Below are 25,219 nucleotides of genomic sequence, written 5' to 3' on the forward strand. Positions count from 1 at the left end.
ATTAAATGGATGTTGTTGGTGGATCACGCATTAAGCACACAGAAGGTTTTTTCATTATTCCAATGAAGCGCAAACACGTAAAAAAAAAAAAGTTTATTGTAATCATATAAATAACCAATGTACGTGACTGTCGTAAATCAAACTCAGGCTATATTTCTCCAATATAAAATTCTTCGATCCGAGTTCACTGAGCTCTGCAATATTTGTTCCTTTTTAATTTTGCTGGGTTTCGCTGAGTCAGAGGTGTTGCGCCCACTCAGACCAAGACTTCATATTCTGCAACGACCAGCCAAAACTTAGCAATCGACTTCTCTTCAGTGCGAACACGACTAAATATTTAATTAGTTTATGTGTGAAATCAACATGTTTCTACGTTTGCCAAGAAGATTTCCTGTGAGCATCTGGCAAACTGAACACCAACTGGTTCGATGGCGGTCCGATACATTATAGGCCTTTCTCAAAATCCATCAGAGTTTCAGGCTGTACCAGCCACTGGTATCACTACACTGGTGTAGTACAATGACAAAAGTACTCCTGCTTTTAAAAATATAATTCTGTCTGCATGCACCTGAATATCTGGCTCTATATATACAGTATATTGACGATAATTTCGAGTGGCGCCTATGGTATCACTAAAATCAGTAATCTATATAGAGGATGTGCGCCCGGTTCTCAAATTGTGACCCTATTTTATTCTGAGTTCCCAACCTCTGCGTTTATTTCACATCTGGCATAAGTAAGCTCTACTTCACAATTTCAGGGGAACTCGTTGACACGATTTGATTACCTCGAAGGGAGTGCCTTTCGGCTCCTATATTTGTTCTGAAGGATGAAAAGATACGTTCATCTGCGCTGTTAATCTCCTTTAAAACCATATCGAGAGTAAAACATTCAAAATCATGAAGGCCAAGTCCGTTTTCAAATCAACACAGCAAATAAAATTATTGCATTAAGTGTTTGTGGCTCAAATTTCGTAGTGTTCCTTTTCTCCTAGATCTATTTAGCTCGCTTGCTCGCAAAACATTCTGGCCTTCGATTCAATCAGTCATTAAAAAAGGGAACTTTAACTAGAATAATGAACAAGTAAAATTGGTAATAATCAACATTGCATGAAAACCAATTATAAACTATCTGCTGTCACACTCCTGTTGCAATGACTAGTTTTTTGTTAGCGACCTCACGGTGGATGACAATGAACGTCAGCTACCTCGTGGTACTGTCGCCACTCCCCCTCTTTCCGATTGTGGTAGAAGACCTGGGTACAATTAGGATCTACGGCAAGCACATTGACCTTTGGTTCTACTGGTGACGGATCAAGCCACGAAGCAACAGCGCGAATTCCACCGGTCTCACAGCGAATCTTGTTCAGAAAGTAACGGTTCTTCACTGCAAAGTAACACAGCTTGCTGTTTGTTACCAGAACCCGTGAAAAACATCTAAGAGGTTATAGTGCTTATATGTGGTTACATAGTGCTTGGGGTCACTTAGAAAAATGTTGAACCAGTCATATAACCCGAAACAAAAAGGAGTTGCAACCAAATATGATAGAGTCACTCAATGCTTGGAGCTAACAGAACTTAAAAGAACCTCGTTGGAATTCATCTTTTGTTCCTTGTTAACAAATCGGTCATTTTACAAATTGTGTATAAATGACAGTGGAGGTAGCAGTTGCACTGTTCACGCCCACGCCCTCCCCCTTCCTCTTTAAAAAAAACAACAACTAAAAAGTGTTAGGATCCACTACGGCTCAGTAGAGAACTCCCTTTTCATTTATCTATTCCTCTTCAGCCATTTTTTGCATCGAATAAGCGTGATTTATCTAGGTTGCCACACAAGCTCAGCATTTAAAAGAGGACATTTTAACAGACATTTTCTTGCTTGATTACCTCACACCTTTCGAGTGTTGGCTTATGCACAGGATTTGGTGTAGGTCAAAGGAGAGATATCTGAATGATCGTTTCATTCTCATTACCTGCCCCGCTTACAGCGTTTTAAAAGTGACAGGAGAAATTACATTCTGTTCATTCCTAGGAATCAGAGAGTAAAAGAAAAGGACAGATCAAATTTTCTTAATACCTACCTGTTTCATTCATTTTGTTGAACCTCAGGCTCAATTTCTTTTTCAGATTCTTCCAAGTAAACTCCAACCCTTTTACAATAATTTCTTCCTTAGAAACAAAACAGAGAAGAAGAGTCAGGCTTAAGGAAACAACTCCAATTTTTGGTGCTAATTAGCTTTTTGATTTGAGATCCCTCCAAAAATTGAAAACCAACGAGGTCGTTAGTCCGTACAGCTTTGTGATTTTTGGAAGGTTTTCACATAAGTCAGTCGTCATAAAACACATTTCAGAGCGAATTTTGATTGAGAGTTGAAAAACCGAAAAAAAGGTCTCAAACTAAGGTCTCAAAGTAAGAAAGCGCAAATTCCTTGCGGCGAGGGAAAGCGCAAGTGATCAGTTTATTTGTTACGAGGGTGATGCGAGTTTTCCGAACCAATCGCAGGGCGAAGTAAAGGAAAAACAAATGCTATATCTCATAGCCGCTGTTAGCTCCCTTTTACCAATTCGCATATTCGAGAACTTGCTTATGATTAGAAAGAAAGGCACGATTTATCGTTTGAAATGATCTTAAATAGTCACTGTTGGTACAATGTTCAAAACTACTTCAAGAGCAAATCCACACGTGGCTCGAATTATTCCACTTTCCCATAGCCCACCAACGTTTTTTTGTAAGACTGAGTTTCTTAAAGGAAAGAAAGCTCTTGGTTTTTATTACAAAGCCAATTAACTCTCGAGTGTCGAAAGTAAGTTTGGATTGGTTCAGTTTTTGTCCGCATTGCTCAAGCTCTGATTCGCCGAAAACACTCTCATCACTCTCTCCCAAACAATCAAATTCAGAACTAACACCAATGACAATTGGTCAACTCACGTTTTCCCGCGCTTTAGGCAGTAAGCTTGTTTTAACTTTAATTCTTATTGGCTACCTTCGCTCTGATACACCGTTGTCATCACTTTGATTTTGGCTCAACAACGCTCGAAAAGCGCTTTAATAGAAAGAGAACCCTTACGTCTGAATCCTTAGGATAGAATTTAAAGGTGAGCGTGTGGTCTTTCATACTGTTCGCTCTGCACTTGGCTTTGACGTAGGGAGAACTCGGAGCTAACATCAGGGCACAAACGAGAGATGCTACTGCCAGGAATACAGTTACTGCTAGCAGTTTCTTCCACAGCCCTAAAAATGACAAAATAGAGCATTATGCATTGGTGTCACTATCTGAATTTTACTGATTATCCTGGCCCGCCTCGATTAGCACTGCTATCTGCGGAGCCAGGGGAATAAGGATTTATCATTGTCACACGACTAATCATTTCTGGCATTCTTTTCCGTTCAGATATCAATATGGATATGTGGGATAATTTTGGTTTTATCAACTGAGTTGATAAAGTAAACTGGCCACCGGAAAGAGTTTCAAAGCTGACGTTTCTACCGTTAGCCCTTCGTCAGAGCGAAAGATAGTTCCGTGTCATGTGGCAGAAACGTCATTTGTAGAGGCAATAGACAAGAGAGGAGAGTCTTTCCGGAGACTAGGAGTGGCCTTATCATTGGACACTACCATGGGAAAACCGAATCCAATCATTGTTAAGTGCTATAAATTTTGTGGTTTTGACGTTGGATAAGGTGTCCTGTCATCAAAACTTCCGGGTATCTCAGAGTTCACTTTAGCTGATTTCATGTCCAGTGGAGTTGCGTCACTGTATGACTATGAAGTAACCTTGGATACTTATCCATCGCTCCCGAACATTATTGCGTGTCCCCAGAAAGAGGTAATAGGATTCTGTTATACTTTGGCTAATAGTACCCCCCTTAGTTGACCCTTTTATAAATTAACTACATGAGAGTTTGTGCACCCTTAAAGGCAAGTATGTCATCTGAAATTTGTGTCAATCAAAGAGAAAACCTAAGTGAAAAAGAATCCCCACCTAAGCGCTCCTAGCTCTTAAATAATACAAGTGCAGGCGTTAGCGACCTTCTAGAATTGCTCCCAAACTTATCAAAGTGGTTGTCTCAGAAAAATAATTTTCATGGTGACATGAGAATCCCATGGTCGTAAATCGCACTCTATAGGGACTCTAAGCAGTCGGGACGACAACGACGAAGAAAACGTCAATTAAAAAATAAATGTAAATTTATAGTAAGAATTTCGTGAATGGCTGGATGTGTTTACTGGCTCTCATGGCGCCACACCTCAACTTCAGCACTACATTTAAACTGAAATAATTTGCAGTTGGTGTTTCCATTCTCGGAAAACGTAAATTTTGGTGATTTCACGTTGTTGTTTGGCAGAGGACAGCTAAGAAATGTAAAAAGTTTAAAAATGCACGTGCAGAGATATCATTCTGCCAGTTAAATCTCCTGTTTTGCCACGTCCTCGTTGCCGTTGCCGTCGTGGTTTGCTTAAGGTCCCTTATCTCCACTATTTCTTACCTCTCCAGCCTATTTGCATTCTTGCAATTCTAACACCAACTGTATCTATGCTTGTGTAGAGATTTTCCCTCACTTCTTCGATACTTAGTCTCATTTGGTCCAGCGCTCGTCGCTGCTCCTTGGCACCGATGCTCAAAACTAAAGACACAATGCAGTCTACCTTGGAAACACCAGGACCAGACGATTCACCCATAGCATAGCCAATCAAGGTCCGTCGCTCATCTCCTAAACGACCAATGAAATTAAAGAAATATAATTACATCCTTAGTTTGGTTGGTGTCATGTTGACTCTGTATCCAAAGAAGAAGATAAAAAAATAATAACAAAATAAAAAGCTTCTTACAGAGTTATAAAGTGACCAAGACAGAATTTCTCCTTACAATATCAATATATTATCAAGCAGACAAGTGATGAGAATAAAAAAAAAATATATATCAGTCAGGGATTATTTGTGATTCAATACCAAATTCTCCAAACTAACATCATCACGAATTATATGGTAGATAGCCTGAAGGAGAGTTACTGGTGAGATCCTGGGAGTGAAAGGATTACAAGTGTTTTTAATGGAAAAAAAAAGAAATATGGGGTAGAATGAGAACCAGGCATACCTCTTAAATTTGGGGGAAGACATCATGTAACCCTGGTGCTCAAGCACGAACTCGAATCTCATGCGTCGCTTAGTAGGAGTTAATCTAAGTTAAAGGCAAGAGGATACGGACGCTCTAGTGACTTTGGAAGAAAGGAGTTACTTCAGAAATATACAGTTAAGTGGATTGAATTCTACTCAAACAGATTTTTTTTTGGATTGAAATTCCTTTTCAAATAGCTCTCCAAAGGATGGCGGGCTTGTCTCAAGGATAATTATCTCTATTGTCTACACCCTTACACAAAGATGAAATGAGATGTTCTAGGTTTATCGCTTATTGCTGAGCTGATAGAACCTTTGATCGTACCGATAATAGACGTGTTAATTATGTCAAGTTTGTACCTTGTCCGGGTATAGCAGTTGCCACACCTGGGAGCTTATTACTGGGGCAAGCGTATATGAGTTCCCCAGGTTTCACTTCGCCTATGACTTTCACTTTTATCTCTCCGATGATGCAGACAAGATCAGCGTCTAAGTGTTAAGAAGAAACACAGGTTCGTTGAAATAACTAGGGCTCGACACTAACGGTAGACCAACAAACCACAGACTAATCGAAATTCAGTTTTGGCTGGTGGTTTTCGATTTCCACTAGCCAGTTTGGCTAATAAATAAACTTAAATTGTTGTAACATCTAATTTGTTTCTAGCTACTAGGCTAGTAAGTTGAAAAGTTGGTGTCGAGCCCTGATAACGTACATCTAGACAGAAATTCGTAAGAACAAAACCAAAATGATCACAACGGAGAAAAATATCACAAAGTTCTGGATTAAAATAGAAAGACAAGATATCTCTACGACTTTGTAATTTCGACCCCCCACCCCCCAAAAAAAGAAAAACAACAACAACAACAAAAGGAAAACTCATTTAAAAAATACCATCGGAACGGTTCCTAGATTCCTAGAAAACAAAATACTTAAGAGGCTACAGTTTGAGTTTGACCATGCACCAACGGGCAACTAGAAAAGGCCACGGAATTTAATCCTTTACAGTCTTGTACATCCCAAAAAGCGACGTTCGCCGCTAAAATGTGGGGTTTCGTAGTTATTCTAAGTTTATAGACCAAAAACTGCTGTTGGTTACGCGATCTTTTAAAAAATTCGATTTACCGAGTCGTTTTTGCACCAAGTACCACAACCATTACTTACCATCTTTTTCCTCGTCATATCGCTCAGTGTTCCCCACTAAGTACGCTGACCTAGTTATCACACCAGCCAACCGGGCTTCACAAGCATTATCACTGGTCAAGTAATCGATAACAGTGCTTCCTGTTTCACTTTCAAAGAATCCCACCACGTCACCTTCCTCAAATGGGCTTTCATTCTGCCGTTTGATATAGTAAGCGATGTCGTGGTTCGCTGTTTTTATCTGCTCAACTTCGAGGTTTGATATCCTAGCCACTTCCGCTTCGATTCGTTGGCATATAAAGCTTGAATACCGCCTATCTGTAGGCATCAATGAAATAAATCATTCAGAAATTTTGATTCGATGAAGGGGGGAAAGGTAGGTGCATCAGCTTAAGCTTTGGAAAAAAAAAAGCTCGTCTCAAAGGAGCGTCAGAAATAGCTCTTAAGAAATCGCATGTTACGCTCTCGACCAATCAGATGCAAAGCTAACTCCGGTGCCCCATGTTTTGATCTCTCGCTTTCTCGAAATACGTTACAAGGCAAAAGTTCATCTAGAATCCAACAGTAAGATCAGTAAGATACTTCAATATCCTCCAGTCCTTAAAAAATTGTTTTTGTTTTGGAGCTTTTAACATCACTGTTGCTCAAATTATCGCACTCCTGACCAAAAAACTGTGATAAGTGACTTACGTTAAGATTCACAGTTGAGATTTGTACAAGTTTTTCATTCTCGGTTCCATAATCTCCATTTTTTTTCACGAGAAAATGGGCAAGAAATTCCAGTTCAATTCCCAGATTCCACCATCGATATTTCCCCGTTGAAATAATCAACTTTTTTTATCCTATGTCGTTAATAAATAAGTATTTCTTACCCGAAGGAACTTGATGAGGAGAGGCTAAAGTACCAGCTTGAGGTGAGCGGACATTTTGAGGCTCCCTTGGAACTTTTGGAATAGAATGGAAGAAATTTATTTTTAAACACGGGAAAGGTGATCACCGTATCTTGTACGGGCTTGAATGAGTGTTTTGGATCATTTGCGTTGTCTACAGTAACACAGGATCGAGCGACAAAACAGTTGTTACAGCAATCAAAATTTCCAACGCATTACTCAATACTCGTGACTAATTGGTATCTTTTACTGGGATGAACAGAAAACATCTGTCCCCGAGCCACAAGTAGACACTCTTAAGGGATACTAGTCTTCTTCGCATCGCTTAAACATAACCCGAATGCCCCACGAAAGGAATAATTTTCTTTTTCATCCGTCACTAACTGCAAAGTGTCACTTTTCATTTGAACACTTTCATCTAAGCACTAAGCTTGATAAATGGCATCATCTTCAGGTACTTCGCTGTTACAAGAGCACCACGCCTTCACTCAAATTGCGACAGAAGGCTTGGTTGCTTGGTATAGGTGCAAAATGTTTGTGACATGAACCAAGTTTATACGCCAAGTTATCGGGAGTCTCCTACTGCTGAAGCAACTGAGTGTCGAAAACAATATAGGATTGGATACGTTTTGTTTTTCTTTTCTATATGATTGGTCCAGAAAATTCGCGCCATTTTCTCAACCAATCAGATGCAAACTAGAACCTGCGGCGTCTTAGTAACTCGCATTTTCCCGCGCTATCTTGACTTCCTCCTTCGCTATGATTTGCTGTTGTGATTTCTTTGGTTTTGGTTTTACGACATTAAATCGAAAAGCGCTCCAAAGCAGACGAATTACCAAAACTCAGATGGTCAGAAGTTTGACCTCAGTGGGAAGTAACATGTCAATTTCATTTTTTCCAAGTATGACAGCACCACTGACCAAGAAAACGACATATCTCGCGATTATCACCACATATAACACGTACCATCTTCTTTTCCATGAGATAGATACATGTTGATTTATTCTTGTACTTATATTAATTATGGCGCTCTAGGAAACCTTAAGACCCTCTTAAGGATCAATGTGCATACCTTTGACAGTCTTACTGCTCTTGAGTACAAAGTCATAAGGGTAAAGCACCACATGCTCTCTATTGTTGAACTCGAGGTAAACTTTTAGAAGGAATTTGTTGTATTCTAAGCCTCTCGTCTTTTCCAGTCGGTAAATTTCCTTTCCATCTTCTGTTTTGTACACGGAGTCGAGGTCGATTGTGCAAACGTACTTGTAGCTTTGGCCTGAAAGAGAGAGAGAGAGGGGGGGAGGGGGGGAGAGAGTGTGTGTTTTTAGGTTCACATATTGAAGAATGTTTACGGTAAGAATGCAATATTGTATTGGTTTTGCTTTACTTCCTTCACTGATCGATTGAGGACCCTTGCGTAGCCCCTGCAATCAATCGGAGCTAGGCAAAAGTTAAACCAAACGTTGAACGATACAGTAAAGAAAGTACAACTCCAAGCCTGAATTCCCCCCCCCCCCCCCCCCACCTAGACTTCCTATTCTGAAGACAAACCATATTCAGTCATTTACAGATAATTTTTAATTTCCAATACTATAGGGATCTCCCAGGAAATATCCAGTACCATGCTACAAATTTATTCCCGCGGATTAACTATGAGATATCTGTTGATTCTTCACCGAAGAACCAACGTGCAAGTTTCACCCGAGAAATCAGGGAAGGGGTAATCTATGGGGTAATGTATCAGTGGAAAATTCAGCTTTCAAAGTCAGTCTAATCTTGACAGAAATAAGCGCTCAAGGATCGCAAGAAATTACGCATTTGTATTTGCAAAGCGTTTGACTTGGTAGTTCAGGGACCTGTACGTACCAAGACCATCAATTTGTTTGACAACCGGCTGAGGAAATCTTGTCTCTCCCACTCCGTAAGCGACTGGATCTTTACCAACGAGCTTTTTCTCAGCTTCAAAATCACGCATCACGTAAACTTCCAGGTGTCTAAGAGGCAGATGAGTATCTATTTCCATCTCAACCTGAAACCAGTCAAAAAAGGAACCTTCAAAAATGTTTCATCGACATAGAAAATTTTAAGGCTCGATGGCTCCCTCCTTTTTCTTTCTTAAAATAGAAGTTTAGGAGCTCCAGTGCATTTCTGTGAGTGCACATGGAGATGGACTGATATTCTGGACCAGTATCGCTCTACGAAGCATGGGAGGACGTCTTGGAGACAGGGAGGGAGACAAGGAGGGAGACAGGGAGAGAGACAGGGAGGGAGACTGGGAGGGAGACAGGGAGGGAGTCATTAAGAACTCATTGAGAGCCAAATTGAGCCGGAATTATCAAGCTATTTATCACTAAAATTAAAACGGTGCATGGCAACAGCTTTTACTACTGTATATTTTCAAGACATATAAGTTATGAACTTGAGATTTCTATTAGTGTAATAGCTAACGAGGGCGAAGCCCGAATCAACCGTAATAGAAATCATGCGGAAAAATCTATTTATTATGGTATAAATCCACTGTTCGTTTAAAACTTTACAAAAACACAGGCTTTTGTTTGCTTTTTTTTTTTTTTTTCAATTTTGTTTACCCCAATAACTCCTCATATCTGATTGTTAATTCTCCTCTCTAGCTCCTACATATATCCTTGTAAATAAGTTAATATAACTGAGATAGCATAAGAAGAAGTTACATGTTGATCATTTCTGGGGTTAAAGAGTTATAACCGCGCTGTGTTATTCTACTCGCTATTTATCGCGTAATAGATATCGAGTAGCGTACCCAACCAGATTGCAGCATTTGTAATAGAGCACTAGTAAATTTGTACTTAAAAAAACAATCGTAAGTCTGCAGTGTCAAAAAATGGCTTGGGTGCTACCTTTCCTTTTGCTACTCTTTGCTCTGAAATTTTCCCTCTATGTCCATGCTTTTTCTGCACTTTGTCGTATTCTGCTCGCGGATTAAGGATCTTGATACACGCTTCACTTTGCTGCGCAAAGGTCACCTGAACTCTTCTATCTGAGTGTCGGACAAAATTGGTTTCTCCTACATGATTCGGCGGCAGGCTGGGAGGCTGGTATCGACAAGGCGCTTGTAAATCAACCCTGGGCTGTGCAGCACAGGAAAAAAGGTCTCCGTAACCGAAGTTCTCGTTTTGAGAGTCAACGTGTGGTGGAGCCGGGTGGGTTCCAAAGGGAGAAGGCGTGTTTGTTCTTTCGCTGTCTGGTGGTGTGGGGCAACTGGGCTGAAGAGGATTGAAGGGTTTATGTTCAGTGTGAATCACTAGCTGTGATAGAAAGTCGGGCGGGTCCATGGAGACCAAGCTATGATTATCCGGGGGAGGGTCTGGTGAGAGGAAAGAAAAAGATATCATGGACAGTTAGTAAACATAATCAGCAATAGTTTAGAGCAAATTCTGGTCATTCTTTTAAAACCATATCCAAAAATATATTATTCCTATTCATTCTAATAATCCGTTCGTAATTCTGTAAAAAAAAGTTAACTTTATCTGTAGCTCCTTCGAATTGAGTATGAACATTGATTTTATGCTAAATGTCAGCCTTTTTCTTTCACCTTTGTAACAAGCTCGCTGGCTGTCAGTGGAGAGAATAGGAAAGCAGGGTAAGCTAAAAATGGCACCTTTTAGCCGATCTTCTCCACTAACTTAGGGCCTTGCAAAGGTTTATTTCCTTTCTTTCTGCTTTATACCTCTCTAAAATCCAAGGCTAGGTAAATAATCCAGTTTTGAAAGCCAGTGATAGATACTTCCGTGCAAATGTCAAACGGTATAATAATACAAGTAGCCGAAATGGAAACCTTAAAGACGTTTACTGTCGACTTTAGTTTCGAAACAAAATCCATCGAAGACATCATCGAATTAAATATATTTTGGTAAGGTCTTAGTTCAAAGAAACAGTGCTATCACGCCGGTCGCACCTGCCAACTACGTCACTGGTCGTAAACCATTGAGCTTTCTTTGGTCATCTAAATTAAAGCGACTGCCTTACTAGCACCGCTTAAAAAGTGCCCTGATTAAGTGCCGAGATCGAGATAGCACAAGGGAACTACTAAATAAAACACCGCCAAGTTTTTTCAGGGAAATGCTTCAAAGACAAACTCATCCCAAAATAATGCAATCCGGCAGATTGACTTAACCTGCCGTCGCTTTTCATCAGCTCGATAGGGTAGTTTCAGCTTTGAAATGTAGAATGCAAACAACAGCTAGGTAGACAAAGCCATGACACACAGTCACAGAACATGACGACAACTTAAATTTTTACAATGACGGTTTAATTATGCGAAAAAAGAAAAAAACATTCCTCTAGGATCGAAAGACTGATAAACAACTATGTAGTACCTTACCAAGGAATTCTTCCAGAAGCTCAGCTGTATCGAAACGTTGATACACCGGCTGGTTGGATGGGCTAGACATACTTGTTCACGCTAATAAAACAAATCATGATACATATCAAAAGAAAAGAACCAAAGTGAACTTTCGTGGTTCATAGAAAGGAGATGACTTAACCCCTTAACCATTAACTAATAGCGAATGCCTTCTTATTTCTCCATAGTCACCTTTGAATCAAATGTCAAGGTCTTGAGAATTAAGAAAATGGTCATCAATCGTAGCAGTTAGTTTTTATTTTTGTAATCCTTGAGCAATAAATAAAACCATAAAGAACCAAACTATACTAGCAAAGGAGTTCGAGTGATCTGTCGCTGGGCCAATAACTACCAGTTCGGTGATATTCCATGAGCTTAAATATAGAAAACCATGTCATTCACCGAGTTAATCGTGCGAAGGGAAAACCCCGAATGAAAAAAAACAACAACAACAAAATTAAATAAGATTAAAAATATGCGAAGTGTAACAGCCAACTATAATTCATTTAATTTATAAAATGGTTCCGTCTTTGATTCAGTATTGAATATGGGCAAACCACTGCATGACGTTTACACCACGTTTCTGGATCGGGGCAACTCCTCTGACCGAAAGGGATGCGGAAATTCTATATTTTGCCTGTACATTAATCTCTTCTATAACTTCATAATTATAGTCACTTCAGTTTTTTCCGGATTTCCACATGCGACTTCTTTTCTTATTGCATAAGAAACATGGGAACATTCACGACCCATTTGCGCTGATACTGAGGACCTTAACGAAACCACGACGGCGACGGCGACGGCTTGGCACGTGCGTTTTAAAACTTAGTACGTTTCCTAACCGTCCTCTGCAAAAAAAACGCGAATTCACCAAAATTTGCGTAGTTTGAGAACGTAAACCCCGGCGGCAAGTAATTTAAGTTTCCATTTGCAACTCAACGCTGACGTTGAGGTATAGCTCCGTAAGGGACGATAAACACATCCAGCCATTTGCGAAACTCTGACTATAAATATAAATTCATTTTTTAATCGAAGTGCCGTTCAGATTGCTTAAGGTCCCTAAATACATTACTTTACGCAAATAATCAGTAGCGAAACGAATCTTGCACTGTTTAACCGCATTTAAGCTCGTTTATATCGGGAAGTTTTCGTTGACGAATAACGTCGGAAATCTGGTCATGTTTCCTACTCCGCAGAACTAAAAATTCGTCCTTGAAAGGTTTTTCATCGTTAAATCTCTTTGTTCGAAAAGCCTTGAGCAATTCAGTGTTTTCTGACGAGGAAACTTGTTCATAAAGCACTCGCAACATCGGTTTACATCATTACAGCAAAAAAGAAAAGTTGTGTTAAGTTATCAAATGATTTAAAGCGGCTTTGATTTTAATTTTATACTGTAACGATGTTAAACACCTTTCCTACAATAAAAATGGTACAAATTTACTCGAAATTTTAACTAAAAAATCGTCGTGGTGGAGAAAGCAAACATTATGCAAAGGTCTGTGATGCGTGGTATGTAAATTCCGAAAAAACACAAACGCTATTAAGCTACGATAACTTTCTGACTTCGTTGAAACCGCATCAAAACATATTTTGTATCAAACTAGAACTACAATTGAAACCAAAAAGAGATGACAAAAACATGGTAAAAGGGTTAATGAAACATATCTTGTTGTCTCTCTTAGCGTTTAGCTGACACTGGGCAAATCACTTCCGCCAAGATTCAATATCGTATGTAATGGTACCAGTGGAATATTTTATATATCTGCCACGTAATGCAGTTATTTGTCAGTTGAGCAGCGTTTTCTTGGACACACTCTTTCAGTTTAGTTGCAGGTTTGTATCAGAATCATTCAGAACACTTCAGTGGAAATCGAAACTTCGGGCTCCAGAAAGGAAGTTAATATTAAAAAAAAAAAAAACCCATCCAACAAGTCGCGTTACAAGGCACCGAAATAGTTTTGTATTGAAGCTTACCTGCCTGTAAATTCGAGCGATGGTAAATTTTTTCGAGTTCGCGTTAGGTCGACAATTCTAAGACGTGCCACTCCTGAAACTCGACATTATGGAGTTTGGAACTCAGCCTAGCTCACACGTCATCGAGTGGTGTTTCGAATCTCCGTGATTTTTCGGTTTCGGATATTGCTGACCTCGTGTATTCGATTGTTTGCCTTGCGATGTCAATGATTGCGCTAGTTTTTTTTTCCCTTCCTCGGGGATGTACCTTCAGACGGGTTTCCCTCACTGGCAATTTTCGGTTTCGTAAATGCAAATCTATGATTCTGCTCCAACCTTTCTTCCACTGAGTTTCATAAACTTGGTAATTTTTAATGCAAACAGGCGAGGCTGTGAAGAAATGCTATATGGAAATCACAGCGCGATTAGGTGGCAACTCGACAATTAATTAATCCGTTACCAATATTAGATTTTTGCGCCATCAGGAATTGAAAATCAAATCTTCAAGAGTCGAAACACGTCACAGTCCATTGAAAATGAATACTAATAAAACTCGGCATCCAAACATGTACACAAATATCTTAAACCAAAAAGCAAGCCATTCAGATTTCACCAAATACTTTGAACAACTGTTTGTAATCTTAATTTTGCAACAAAAAATGACAAATCGTCATGATTTACACGGCGAATGCAGTTTAAATCTTTTTTACATTAAACGTTCACGTGGAATTTTCAAGGAAGAGGAATTAGTTTCAAACAGTGGTTTCTAAAATAGAAAGAATGCCGCGTCACGCTTTCCGATACCTATGCACATGTCCAATATTGTTCTAAAGTCGTAGAACACCTTCACCTGAGATCCTGTAAAGGAGTCAATAACATGCTAAAATACAAAACGCAGAAGAGGAAAATCCTTTCCAAGTTGATCCCGGTAAAGTACATATCGAAGAACAGCGAATAGCAAGGTGCTCGCGGCCTTAATGTGATCAAAAGCGCGCTGTATTTCACTACAAACGTAATCAAAACTTCATTTAGATTCCTGTTTGCTTCAGACGAAATCGGAAGTCGTTCCATCGACGTCGACTCGGTTAAATATCATCGAAATGGAATAAAAGGAGGAAAAAACCTCTCTCTATGGAAAAGTGGGTGCACGAACCCAAACTGCACGGCTATTGCGTAACAAAAACAAGCATCAATGTTGGTTCATCAGATATCGTGATTTTAACCACAGCGATTGAACAAGGATTAAACACTACTTAGAATTCCCTGATTACTATTAATAGTACTGTATTCCTCACCTTCTACCAGTCTGCAGTTACCGTGAAGCAGTAAAAGAACTGCGAATGGTCGCCAGTTCCGCGTTGAAAGGGAACCAAGAGTGTAAAAATAAATGCGCTGAACTAATTTTTTTTTTTTTTAATTCGTGGTATTGAAACTGGGTCAGGGATCACGGGTGTTTGGAATATACACAAAGGGGAACACCCTCTGTAAAGGTTTAAGAGCAAATCGACCAAAATCAACATGTTTCGTCGCAAAGCAAGCAACCTATTTAATCCTTGTGTAACTAATTTCGCTTTTTATGAACTGAAAGTTTTTCTAGTGGAAATAAAACAGTTCCCTGGCGTTTCCATTACTACCCTCTTGTCCAGCCTCTGTCCCTTATTTCCCTTTCTAAAGTTTTCCTCGAAGTTTTCTTTAAAAAGGCCTCCCCTTCGTCGGCCGTCGGGAGACCTTCGGAGGACGACTCTGGGAAGGGCTGATTGTGAAATTCGACTGGAGCACACGGCCAATCCATCCCTATCTTCTTCTCTGAACCTGCTGAGTGATGGGTTCTGTACCTATTCTTCTGAGCAGCTCATCGTAAGAGATGGTGATTGGGTCAAAAGATGTGAAGAATTCTTCGCAAGCATCTGTTTCGGTAGACTTCTAGCTTGTGGCTGATGGTCTTCGTCATCTTCCAGGATTCTGCTCCATTCAAGAGGGTGCTTCGCATACAGCTTTTGAAAATAATACCTTTGTTCTTTGGACGATGCTCTTGGACTTCCAGGTGCCACGTAGCTGATTTAAACTTTGTACGGGTGCCCAAACGATGAACAATTATGCAATGATGTTACCGTAAGAAAAACATCCTGATTTGTAAACAGCGAGGAGACAAATTATTCGGCTAGACCGAAGGATGACGAAATTAATCGCAAAACACAGACAAACCACAACATTTGCGATAAGTAAATTCAATCATTGTTTAATTATTCCATCCCCAAGTTTGTTTCTTCATAACAATTTTTGATCAAATCACCCTCTGAATTCTCATGTGCAGAATGGACATCTATTTGCATCTCATACACAATTCAACAGTATTATACATGGCAGGCCAGTATCTGCGAGTAATCAGGGACTTTAAGCAAACCACGACGGCTACGGCAACGAAAACGTGGAAAAACAATAGATCTAATTGGCAGAACAATAGCCCAGCACGTGCGTTTTAAAACTTTGTACATTTCTTAGCCGTCCTTTGCAAAACAACTACGTGAAATCACCAAAATTTGCGTCGTCTGCGAAGCGAAACCGCGGCAGCAAATTATTTTAATTTACATTTGGAACTCAACGCTACTTTTATGCGTTATGTTGAGTTTGAGGTCTGGCGCCCTATGAGACGGTAAACACAGGCAGCCATTTTCGAAATTCTAACTAAAAGTAGAAACTCTTTTTTAATCGACGTCTTCCGTGGCGTTGCCGTCCTGACTGCTTGAAGTCCCTATTATCAGCAGGCTATTTCTGACGGGCTCTCAGCCAATGAAAAGGAAGGGAAATTCATCACATACTTAGGATGCTTATTTTAATTAGCTACTTTGTAGTTTAATGTTACGTAGGTTTCACTTTCAGGAATATTTTGGAGGACGGTCTGTTACATGTAGTTATAATTTTGATCCCAGAACTCAAACTCGTGTACGTTGAACGATTATCAATCTGCAACAATAATCACGGTACCTTAGAGTAACCCATAGCTACACGTATAATCTCTTTCATGGTAACCCACTTGTCAAATAAAACTGAATGAAGTGACTCTTAGAATGCTGTATCATATCAATTACACCAAGAGTAACAAACTCTGAACCAGTACCCTATGTTTTACACGGTGATGTTATCTTTCTTGGGTATCTTGTGCACCGAGTTGAGTATCGGAAGACTTCTCCAATAAAGGCTTGTTCAGACCCCGTCGGTTTCGTGCAATCTCAACCGCATAGAACTGGATCCTTGTAACTATAAACGAAAAAGGTTACCTAAGAACTCTTGGACTTCAAAATGTAAAAAAACTTTCAGTGATAATCAGACTGATAATGTAAATACAAAATATGAAATAAAAACCCCACGAATTGGTTAGAGCGCCGGATTGTGTTGTGCGGTTCGAGCCCCGGCCGGACCAATACTCATGGTCTTAAAATAAGTGAGGAGAATTTGCTACCTTTCTATAATCCAGAAATGGATAGATATTCTAGTCTTCGCGGATAAGGACGAATAAACCGTGGGCCCCGTCTCCTGCAGGGTTAGGGGTAGGAGACGTTAATTTCCCACGCACGAGATTACTGTGTGGTGGATGTCCTCCCCTGGGTGGGATGGGTGCGGGGGTGTTGGCCCTGAAAAGCCCCTATGGGGAGTGGTCAATTAACCTATGTAGATGTCGATGTATCCTAACCATAAACTCTGATTTTCCATCTTTTCTTCGAAAGAATTTCGTGTTATTTTAATTCTTTTTCTCTCTTCAACAGTATGTGTAATGAAATTGTGAATTCTTTAAGCAATTAAATACCACATTTGAGCGAGTACAATAGAAATTTCACTGATTTGATTAATTTTGATTCTTGACCACCATGAAAAAGCGGGACCTTCAGAAAGTGCTGAATTAAGTGTAAACATCTAAAAGGTTCTTGTAATTTTTTTCTTACTTTTAACTTCCTGTCCTAAAAACAGCAATGAAGTTGAAAATCAAGGAAACCATGCCACAAAGTTGACCCTTTATATGTAACTCCCAAAAATGATTAGCTTGTAACTTCTTACTGGGACTCCAATGTGTCATCTTGCAAACGGATTATAGGGCTCAACACTTACGGTAGCCCACTAGCCACAGACTAGTAGAAATTCAGTTTTGGCAAGTGGATTTTGGTTTCCACTAGCCAGTTTGGCTGGTAAACGAACTGACATTGTCGTAGCAACTAAGATGTCACCAGCCACTTGGCTAGGAGGTTGAAAAGTTAGTGTCGAGCCCTGCGTTAGAGAACAGACAAGCTTGTCAGCTAGAGTGTTACTTTGATTTAAAATTTACTTCTCCTATTTACTTTACAAGAAAATGTATGACAGTCATTTGAAAGAATAACTAATTGCATCTTGAGAGAACAAAGGTGGTCAGTTTCGAAGCAAATATTTCCATGTCATCACTACAGTACCCTCTACATGTTGAGTGTTTTCTTACCTAGGATGGTATTTTCTTCTTCATAACCTTTAGAACAGTCAATTCTATGCAGAAAAAGAGAAATAAGATGGAGTTTGTACCTCACATTTCAACTAAAAAACGGTAGCTGAAATAATATTTTACCTCAACAGCGTTGCAAAGTTGAATTCATCAATCTTCCCTTCGTACATATTACAAAATGGCCTCCACTTCTGGATAAGACAATGAAAAAGCAACGGCTAAACAACCACATATTTAATAATTTACCTAGAATCATTTTCATTAAATAACAATACATAAATAATCCTTTCAAATTGATGTTTAATCATTTTCAATATTTTGAAGGCTTTAAAAGAGAAATACAATTCAATGGAAATGTAGGTGAAACAATATTTTGAGGTAGCATGCTTCATCTCCAGGTAATGGTTCAGGTTTGGAGTAACATTCACATAATTATAAGCTGATGTTTAAAACAGGGTTCGTACACTTTTTCAGGCCAAAGATTCAAGGACTTTTCAAGGACTTTCCAGGACCGTACGTAGAAATTTCAATGACTTTTTGTAATGACAATTTTACCTCAAAACCAAGAAAAATGTTTCTGTTAACATCTATGTTTTGGGTTTACTGATGGTGCAAAACAAAAGCAGATATTTTTCGATGCTGTTCAATAAAAAATCAAGGACTTTCAAGGACCCAAAACGAAATTCAAGCACTTTCAAGGCCTTGAAATCAGCCTCCTGAAATTCAAGGATTTTCAAGGGTTTTCAAGATGCGTATGAATCCTCTTAAAATGAGAGATGCTCTGGCCTTGTGAGATATCTGGATTTGAGACCTGCCCAGGTCAATGTGTTTAGTTTAAGTTTGAGTTTAATAATACTTTGTCATGCTAATACAAGTAAATAAAATCACACAAAATACAAAAAGTGCATGACTGGAAAATAATTGGGGGAACCTAACCTAACCCTAACCCATACAAAGAATAATCTCCAATGTGAAACGTAATAAAAATTAAGAAGTAAAATTTAAATGCAGCCCAAAACTAACCTAATTAAATTGCATACTAAAAATTGACACTAAAAATTAAGAAGTAAAATTTAAATAAGGCCCAAAGCTAACCTAAGTAAATTGCACACTTGTCACTCATGAGTTACACCTGATTTAAAATTGACACAAACTATCTAATAGTGTTGTGTTCTTGAGCAAAACATTTTACTCTCACAGTGCCTCTCTCTCCACCCAAGAGAATAAATGGCTACTGGCAAATTGTCAGGGAAGCCTGATCAAATGCTGGCAGGTAACCTTGTCATGGACTGGCTGTCCAATCCACAGGGTAGGGGGAGGGGGGTGGGGGGAATAGTGAAACTCCTTGTTGCTTCATGCTATGGAAACTGGGATAAGACCCAACTGGATAAGCTCCTTGGTTCCTGTACAGGCTTTACACTGTACCCACCAAACTGATGTTTACAAGAAAGACAAAAACACTTAATCAGTACAAAGTAAGTCTAGCTATGTACTGAGTGAAGGGTTTTGTTATTTTGATGCTCTTTATCAGAAAACAAACATAACCACTGAATACACAGTTAAATTCACTTTGGGCTGAATTGTTTGATCAACTAACATAAACGCAATCCTTTCTAAATCTTTTACCTATAACAGAACACCAATTTACATTGATCACTTAAAATACAACCTGAAAATAGAGCATGTAGTATTGTAGCGTCATTGCAACTACATATACTGGTACAAGTACTTTTACTGAATTTTACTTCAAAGAGAGAAATGGGCAATGAACAGGTAAAGAGTAAATATCTCTAAGCAAAGACAAAATTAGTAATTACCTACCAATTTGGCTGCTTCAGATTTCAGGTCATCTACCTTGATCACATCCACCTAAACATAGTCAGGAAAATGATAAAGTCAACCTTTTAACTTCCTTGATATGACAAGAGATTCTCCTTAATAACCTTAATAACTTAAATTGTAAATTAGTCATAGGAAATTGGTGGTAGATCAGATAACAACCTCCATAATTGATGTTAGTCATTTGTCACCACATATTTGCTAAATAGTGCATTCATAAATTTGTATGTAGATTAAACACTTTTGAAGTTCTGAAGATTATTGCAATTAATCATCAAATCATCATTAAAAGATCAGTTCTGGTCCATTTTCTATTGGTAATAATGCTTTATAATAATTCCAAATTACTTGCACAATGAAATACTGGACAGTTTAATTTCTCTTTTCCAATTCTAACACAGTTGGTGAAGGTGAATGATTAAGAAACCCAACTGATTTCTTGATGACTTTGGTAAATTTCTTGGACCTGGTCATTTTGAACTAAATATTAACCGAAAGACACTTGCCACCAACATGTTCAGTCAAACTGCACAAACACAAAAACAATTAGTAGTATACAGTGGTGAGAGAAAGCTCTTAATCTAAACTAAAAGGTATAGGACCTCTGATTTCATCTTGGATTTTGCCCATTTTTGAAGACATTATCTAAACTAAGTATGATCATAATGAACATTTAAATGATTCTATATTTAAGTTAGAAAGACAGGGTGAGTGGGTGGCTCATTTACATACCAGGAAAAATATGTTGGATAAATTACCAGATACACACTGAACTTGGAAAGTAAACTAAAGGGATGCTACCCAACTGTGCAATATGAAGGTCCAGGGCTCGAATTTAATTTTTGGATCACTAACCCTTTGGGTTAGTAGACATCTTTTTTACTAACCAAATTATAAAGTTTGGTATCCAAGCTCACAAGTTACGATATCTCAAATATTGAACATTTTGATAATAACGACTCGGACAAATTAAAGAGTAGCTGAAATTAAAGAGTACCTGAAAACGTTGTCAATTATGCACCTATTTTATTTCCCTCTTGTTTACCATGATTAGTCAAGAACAGTACATCTACAGTACATTCTCTAAAAAGAGTTTAAGTTGATTTAACAACTGGAGTATTCTAAATATTCCTCTGACAGTCAGGTCTACGTGCTCTTTATCCCAAAGTCCACCGATGTTTCACTAACCATGTCGGGTTAGTTGGACACCTTTTTAATAACCAAATGTTGAAAATTACCAACCATTGGTTAACAGGTTACCGTTAATTTTGAGCCCTGAGGCCAGTTGCTATAAAAAGGCTGTGCAGCAGTTTCTTGTCCATAATAGAGGACACAAAGCTTGCAATTCACAAGGCCTATTTCTTGCTTGTATTTATTGTCTTAGGGACCAACATGTATAGTGCAATACCCAAGGAATCCCAGAAACCCATAATCTAAACAGTGCAATCAATTTGTTTACTTACTGTACCTTTAATGTTTTGAAATAGCGTTTGAACTGCCGGTATATGTCATCATCATACCTGCAAGACACCAACTGGTTGGTAAAATCAAAAGAGCAAAAGACAGCTTTAAAGATATAGAACATGTATAGAGGATGCTCTGTGAAATATATATATCTTATTAGACATTTTGTGGTGTAGTACCTCTGAGTATTTTTACGAGTTGTGCCATAATTTGACGAGCCCATAGGGCAAGTCAAAATACAAATAACGAGTAAAAATACTCAGCAATACTACAAAACAAAATGTCTAATAAGTTATTTATTATCCAACATGCCAAATTGTTATTTCAGTGCAGGCGAATTTTGCGGATATTTTTTACAGGGAGTGCATGACAGAAGTATGCGAATTGGCACGTTGTCGTGTTGCTGTTTCTATTTTTTGTCGTCTGGCTGTATTTCTTCGTTCAATTCATCTAATAAACTTGAATCTATATTCCGAGTACACCTTCGCGATGTAGAGAGGAATGACAAGGACACATCGAAACCAGTTGCTAGACATTTTAATTTACCTAACCATTCTAAGCAACACATGGCAATCTGCGGTCTTTCCTTACACTTAGGTAGCACGGAAAGCCTGAAAATTCTTGAACAAAACCTCATCTTTCAAACCGGCAGTCTAAATCTAAATTGAATTCATTGCAATTCATTTGAAACACAATTAAAACTAACAGCACAAACAAAACTGGAACATAAGAAAATTAAAGTTCAGATTTTTCCCTTAAACTTCATTTTTGATAACCAAAAAGAAGTAACAAACTTGTTGTTCTGCAATAATGTTAAATGTCCTGGTTGAAGTAGTACAGAGTTCTATCTCTCACAATTAAGAAGAGCTAGATGGCGCTTATATCAGGGAGAAAGGGGGAGAGGGCTTCTGATTGGATGTAATTTTTCTGTTTACTGGTGGATGGTTCTTTAACCAAAGGGGCTTATAATTGGGGTGGGAGGAGGGGGGGAGGGCTTATAGGAAGCAGTTTACAGTATAAATATCTGACAAGCTATCAGCTCTCAAATCTTGTTTAATGTGAGCTCAAATGAAAATAAACAAATTGGGCAGTCATTTTTCTCTGCAAAACATGCATGGTTTTAAATAATTATATGGTTTATGGCAGAACTGACCCTCACAGGTGAGCTGCAATCAAAGAAATTACAGAAAAGAAGCTAGCAAAAAAATTCAGACTTTGATGGGATTAAAGTCTGTGCCTCCCAAATACTAGTAAGGCACCGCCCTATATTTTTTCAAATGTAATCAACTTACTTTGTTAAATGAAGTCTTGAGGCATCTACTTGTGAAATGAGCTGAGACAAAAAAATTAAATAGCAGTTACTATCAGTATTAGTAAAAAATTGGGCTCCTCATTATGATAGTACTTTCTATTTTTTATTTTTAATTTCAAAATAAGTCTTAGTATAAAAGGGGATAAGTTGCTAATAAAATGACATTGTACTTTGTGACTGCCCATGTTAATGACTGTCTCTGGTGCCTGTCCCCAACCAAACAACAGTGAGACCAGTGAAAAAAAAATTCACAGATAGAAGTTAATTTTCTATTTTTATGATAACAGAAGTATAAAATGTATTCACTATAATCCTAATTCTACCAAGTTTGAAGTCAGAGTTGGAAGCCAGAGACAGAAGTTGGAAATGGAAGTCAGAGGCAGAATTCAGAGACAGATTACAGAGATGGAAGTGATTATCAGGTTTGACTCATTCATCCTTTTCTACTGTTTTAAGGTTTCAATTTTCTTGTGTTAGAAATCCCCTTTATCCACTCTGACCAGGCTACTAACACCATAATATCAAGCATTCTTTGACAAAAAATAAATAAATATATAAATAAATAAATACCGGTAAAGGTACACTACATGACTAAGTGGCTATTAATTTTAACTCAAAAACCTATGCTCATATAAACTCCTGAACCATAAAACCACTCACCTTGAAGTATGTTTCAGCATGGTGATGAGCCTTAATAGCCCACAGCATTTCTGTTTGAGACTGCAAGAAAACTTTTTTAATAAGACTACCCATAAAATATTACGATGGTTGTCATAGTGAAGGCAGGGGAAAATGGTCACAATAAAAATACACTTACCAAATATTTCCTTACATTTAAATCTTTGATCTCTAAAAGTGACTAGCATATAATTTCTCCTTACAATATCACCCTTGAATCACACATTAAGGTCACAAGAATAAAGGGAATGATCGCCAAAGAAGTTCATGATTGCATTAAAGAAATTATCCTCTTTAGCACCTAAGGATGTATGGAGAACAGTGAGGAATATATGCATATTCATATTTAATTTCAGCTTGTGAAAACAACAGCATCAAATTTAAAGCTGCAAATTCAATTTCCGTGGGTTTTTTACAATACGGCTCATCCTCGGTGTGAAAACCTGTGAAGCTCACGAGTGGCGTAAAACAAAGACAACAAAACATTCTAAACAATAGCGTACAGAAAAACAATACCTCATGAAACAAAGAAAACCTCGTCAGGTTCTTACACCGAGGATGACCCTACAGTACACAACACGATCCATCCCGTGATTGCTTAATGAAAACTACAGGTTTAGAGTGAGATAGCCCATTTTTAAGACTTTATAAATATAGAACAATTGTTAAGAAGGTTACGACATTTATTCAATCTTACCCATTAAATGGAAATTGATTATCAGAAGAAATAAAAATGGAATGGGGTTCAGCAAAATTTCATGGTTTGTCAGTGCCAAGTAGATAAATGATTTGAAATCAATTTTTAATCATTGGATGATTAAAATCATTCAATTACTGGGTTTGGTCTTTTCGATTATGTTTAGAAATCGCTCCCCAAGAGCTCTGGGAAGCTATCTGACTCTTTTTTTCGGATAGGCATGGAAAAAAATACTCACGAGCTGTTAGAATACTCTTTTCCGAAAAATGCACTTCAAGCGTGTTGCCCATGTGAAGACCAAAAAATTTAAAATTCGAACTTTTCTCGAATCTTATGTATTGTGCTACTGCTATTCTTTGTTCTATTCGATATCTAACGCTTTGAAGGGAATTCTTTTAAAAAACAAAAGATAGTCCAAATATATGAAAAGCATGCTTTTCCAGTTGACATCGCCACGTGGAAGTGTCAAGTTATACTCACATCGTTCTTGTAGTTATCGGCGTCCATATCAAAACCTGCTCCACCTGTCGAGGCTTAAACACTTCTTAATATAGGTTACACCAAAATTCGTTTGGAAAAAGAGGTCAATTCGAACTATTAATAACTTTCTTTTCCTTAGCTTTCTGCTGACCTCCAAAGATGTCTCTTGACAACAATTTTCAAGTTAGTACGTCATGTAAATACCAAGAATTCTAAACTTACTGGTTCCCAGGCTTTCCCTCCTCATCCTCATCCTATCTCTCGCATGTTCCGTGAGTCACTTGATTGATTGATGTTTGTTCGCCTTCAATAGTTCATTACATCACATAATACATACTACATTATAAACAAGATACGGCAGGAGACCTAGCAAGCTCTGCTGAGCTCTTTTAAAGATCCCCATTTAATTGTGGTATCATTTGAAATAGTTTACTAATAATAGACGGCGGATATTAATGTCTTTCTTAATTCTTATCGATCAGAGATTTGCAAATACACAATTATTTTATATTATTAACATGCTGATAGAAACTCAAATACGTCTAATACAAATCATTTTTTTGAACATATAGTTTTGGCGATTTTTTTGAAAAGATTGTAAGAATTATTTATGTTTCTAATCTCACTCGGTAGATTGTTCCATACAATAGCTCCCCCATCTCTCATGGAAAATTTACCATAATTTGTTCGATTCAATTCAGTAGGTATCTGTGACACTATTCGTGCATTGTAAGAATGTAAGTTATCGTTGGTAATAAAAAAGTTATTAAAAAATACAGGAAGCTTGTCATGGTAATATGAATACA

The 25,219-nt window shown here is 38.2% G+C and overlaps 2 protein-coding genes across 6 annotated transcripts; both read right to left on the bottom strand.

Annotated features, from left to right (window-relative positions):
• Positions 1-78: 78 nt before the first annotated feature.
• LOC111331782 (uncharacterized) lies at positions 79-15,550 on the bottom strand. 4 transcript variants are annotated; one of them, XM_022936958.2, is made up of 12 exons: positions 14,774-15,550; positions 11,505-11,585; positions 10,021-10,487; positions 9,011-9,173; positions 8,217-8,420; positions 7,127-7,198; positions 6,276-6,572; positions 5,474-5,602; positions 4,486-4,710; positions 3,068-3,231; positions 2,081-2,168; positions 79-1,386 (listed from the first exon to the last, which is right to left on the bottom strand). In XM_022936958.2, exons 2-12 carry the CDS (start codon positions 11,572-11,574, stop codon positions 1,178-1,180), a joined length of 2,088 nt encoding a protein of 695 aa, XP_022792693.1. In that variant the 5' UTR covers positions 11,575-11,585; positions 14,774-15,550; the 3' UTR covers positions 79-1,177. The 4 variants fall into 4 exon arrangements, with proteins under 4 accessions (XP_022792693.1, XP_088604468.1, XP_022792692.1 ...); XM_088748342.1 differs by lacking the exon at positions 14,774-15,550 and adding an exon at positions 13,500-13,784 and having other exon boundaries at positions 4,486-4,707; XM_022936957.2 differs by lacking the exon at positions 14,774-15,550 and adding an exon at positions 13,500-13,777.
• A 140-nt stretch (positions 15,551-15,690) lies between these two features.
• Positions 15,691-24,606, bottom strand: LOC111331771 (protein PBDC1). 2 transcript variants are annotated; one of them, XM_022936945.2, is made up of 8 exons: positions 24,414-24,606; positions 23,219-23,278; positions 22,539-22,579; positions 21,251-21,302; positions 19,765-19,812; positions 18,067-18,134; positions 17,944-17,987; positions 15,691-16,736 (listed from the first exon to the last, which is right to left on the bottom strand). In XM_022936945.2, the coding sequence occupies exons 1-8, from the start codon at positions 24,438-24,440 to the stop codon at positions 16,618-16,620; spliced, it is 459 nt and encodes a 152-aa protein (XP_022792680.1). In that variant the 5' UTR covers positions 24,441-24,606; the 3' UTR covers positions 15,691-16,617. The 2 variants fall into 2 exon arrangements, with proteins under 2 accessions (XP_022792680.1, XP_022792681.1); XM_022936946.2 differs by lacking the exon at positions 24,414-24,606 and adding an exon at positions 24,172-24,333.
• Between the last annotated feature and the right edge of the window lie 613 nt (positions 24,607-25,219).

Source organism: Stylophora pistillata, chromosome 1 (assembly GCF_964205215.1).
Source record: "Stylophora pistillata chromosome 1, jaStyPist1.2, whole genome shotgun sequence".
NCBI classification, from domain to species: Eukaryota; Metazoa; Cnidaria; class Anthozoa; order Scleractinia; family Pocilloporidae; genus Stylophora; species Stylophora pistillata.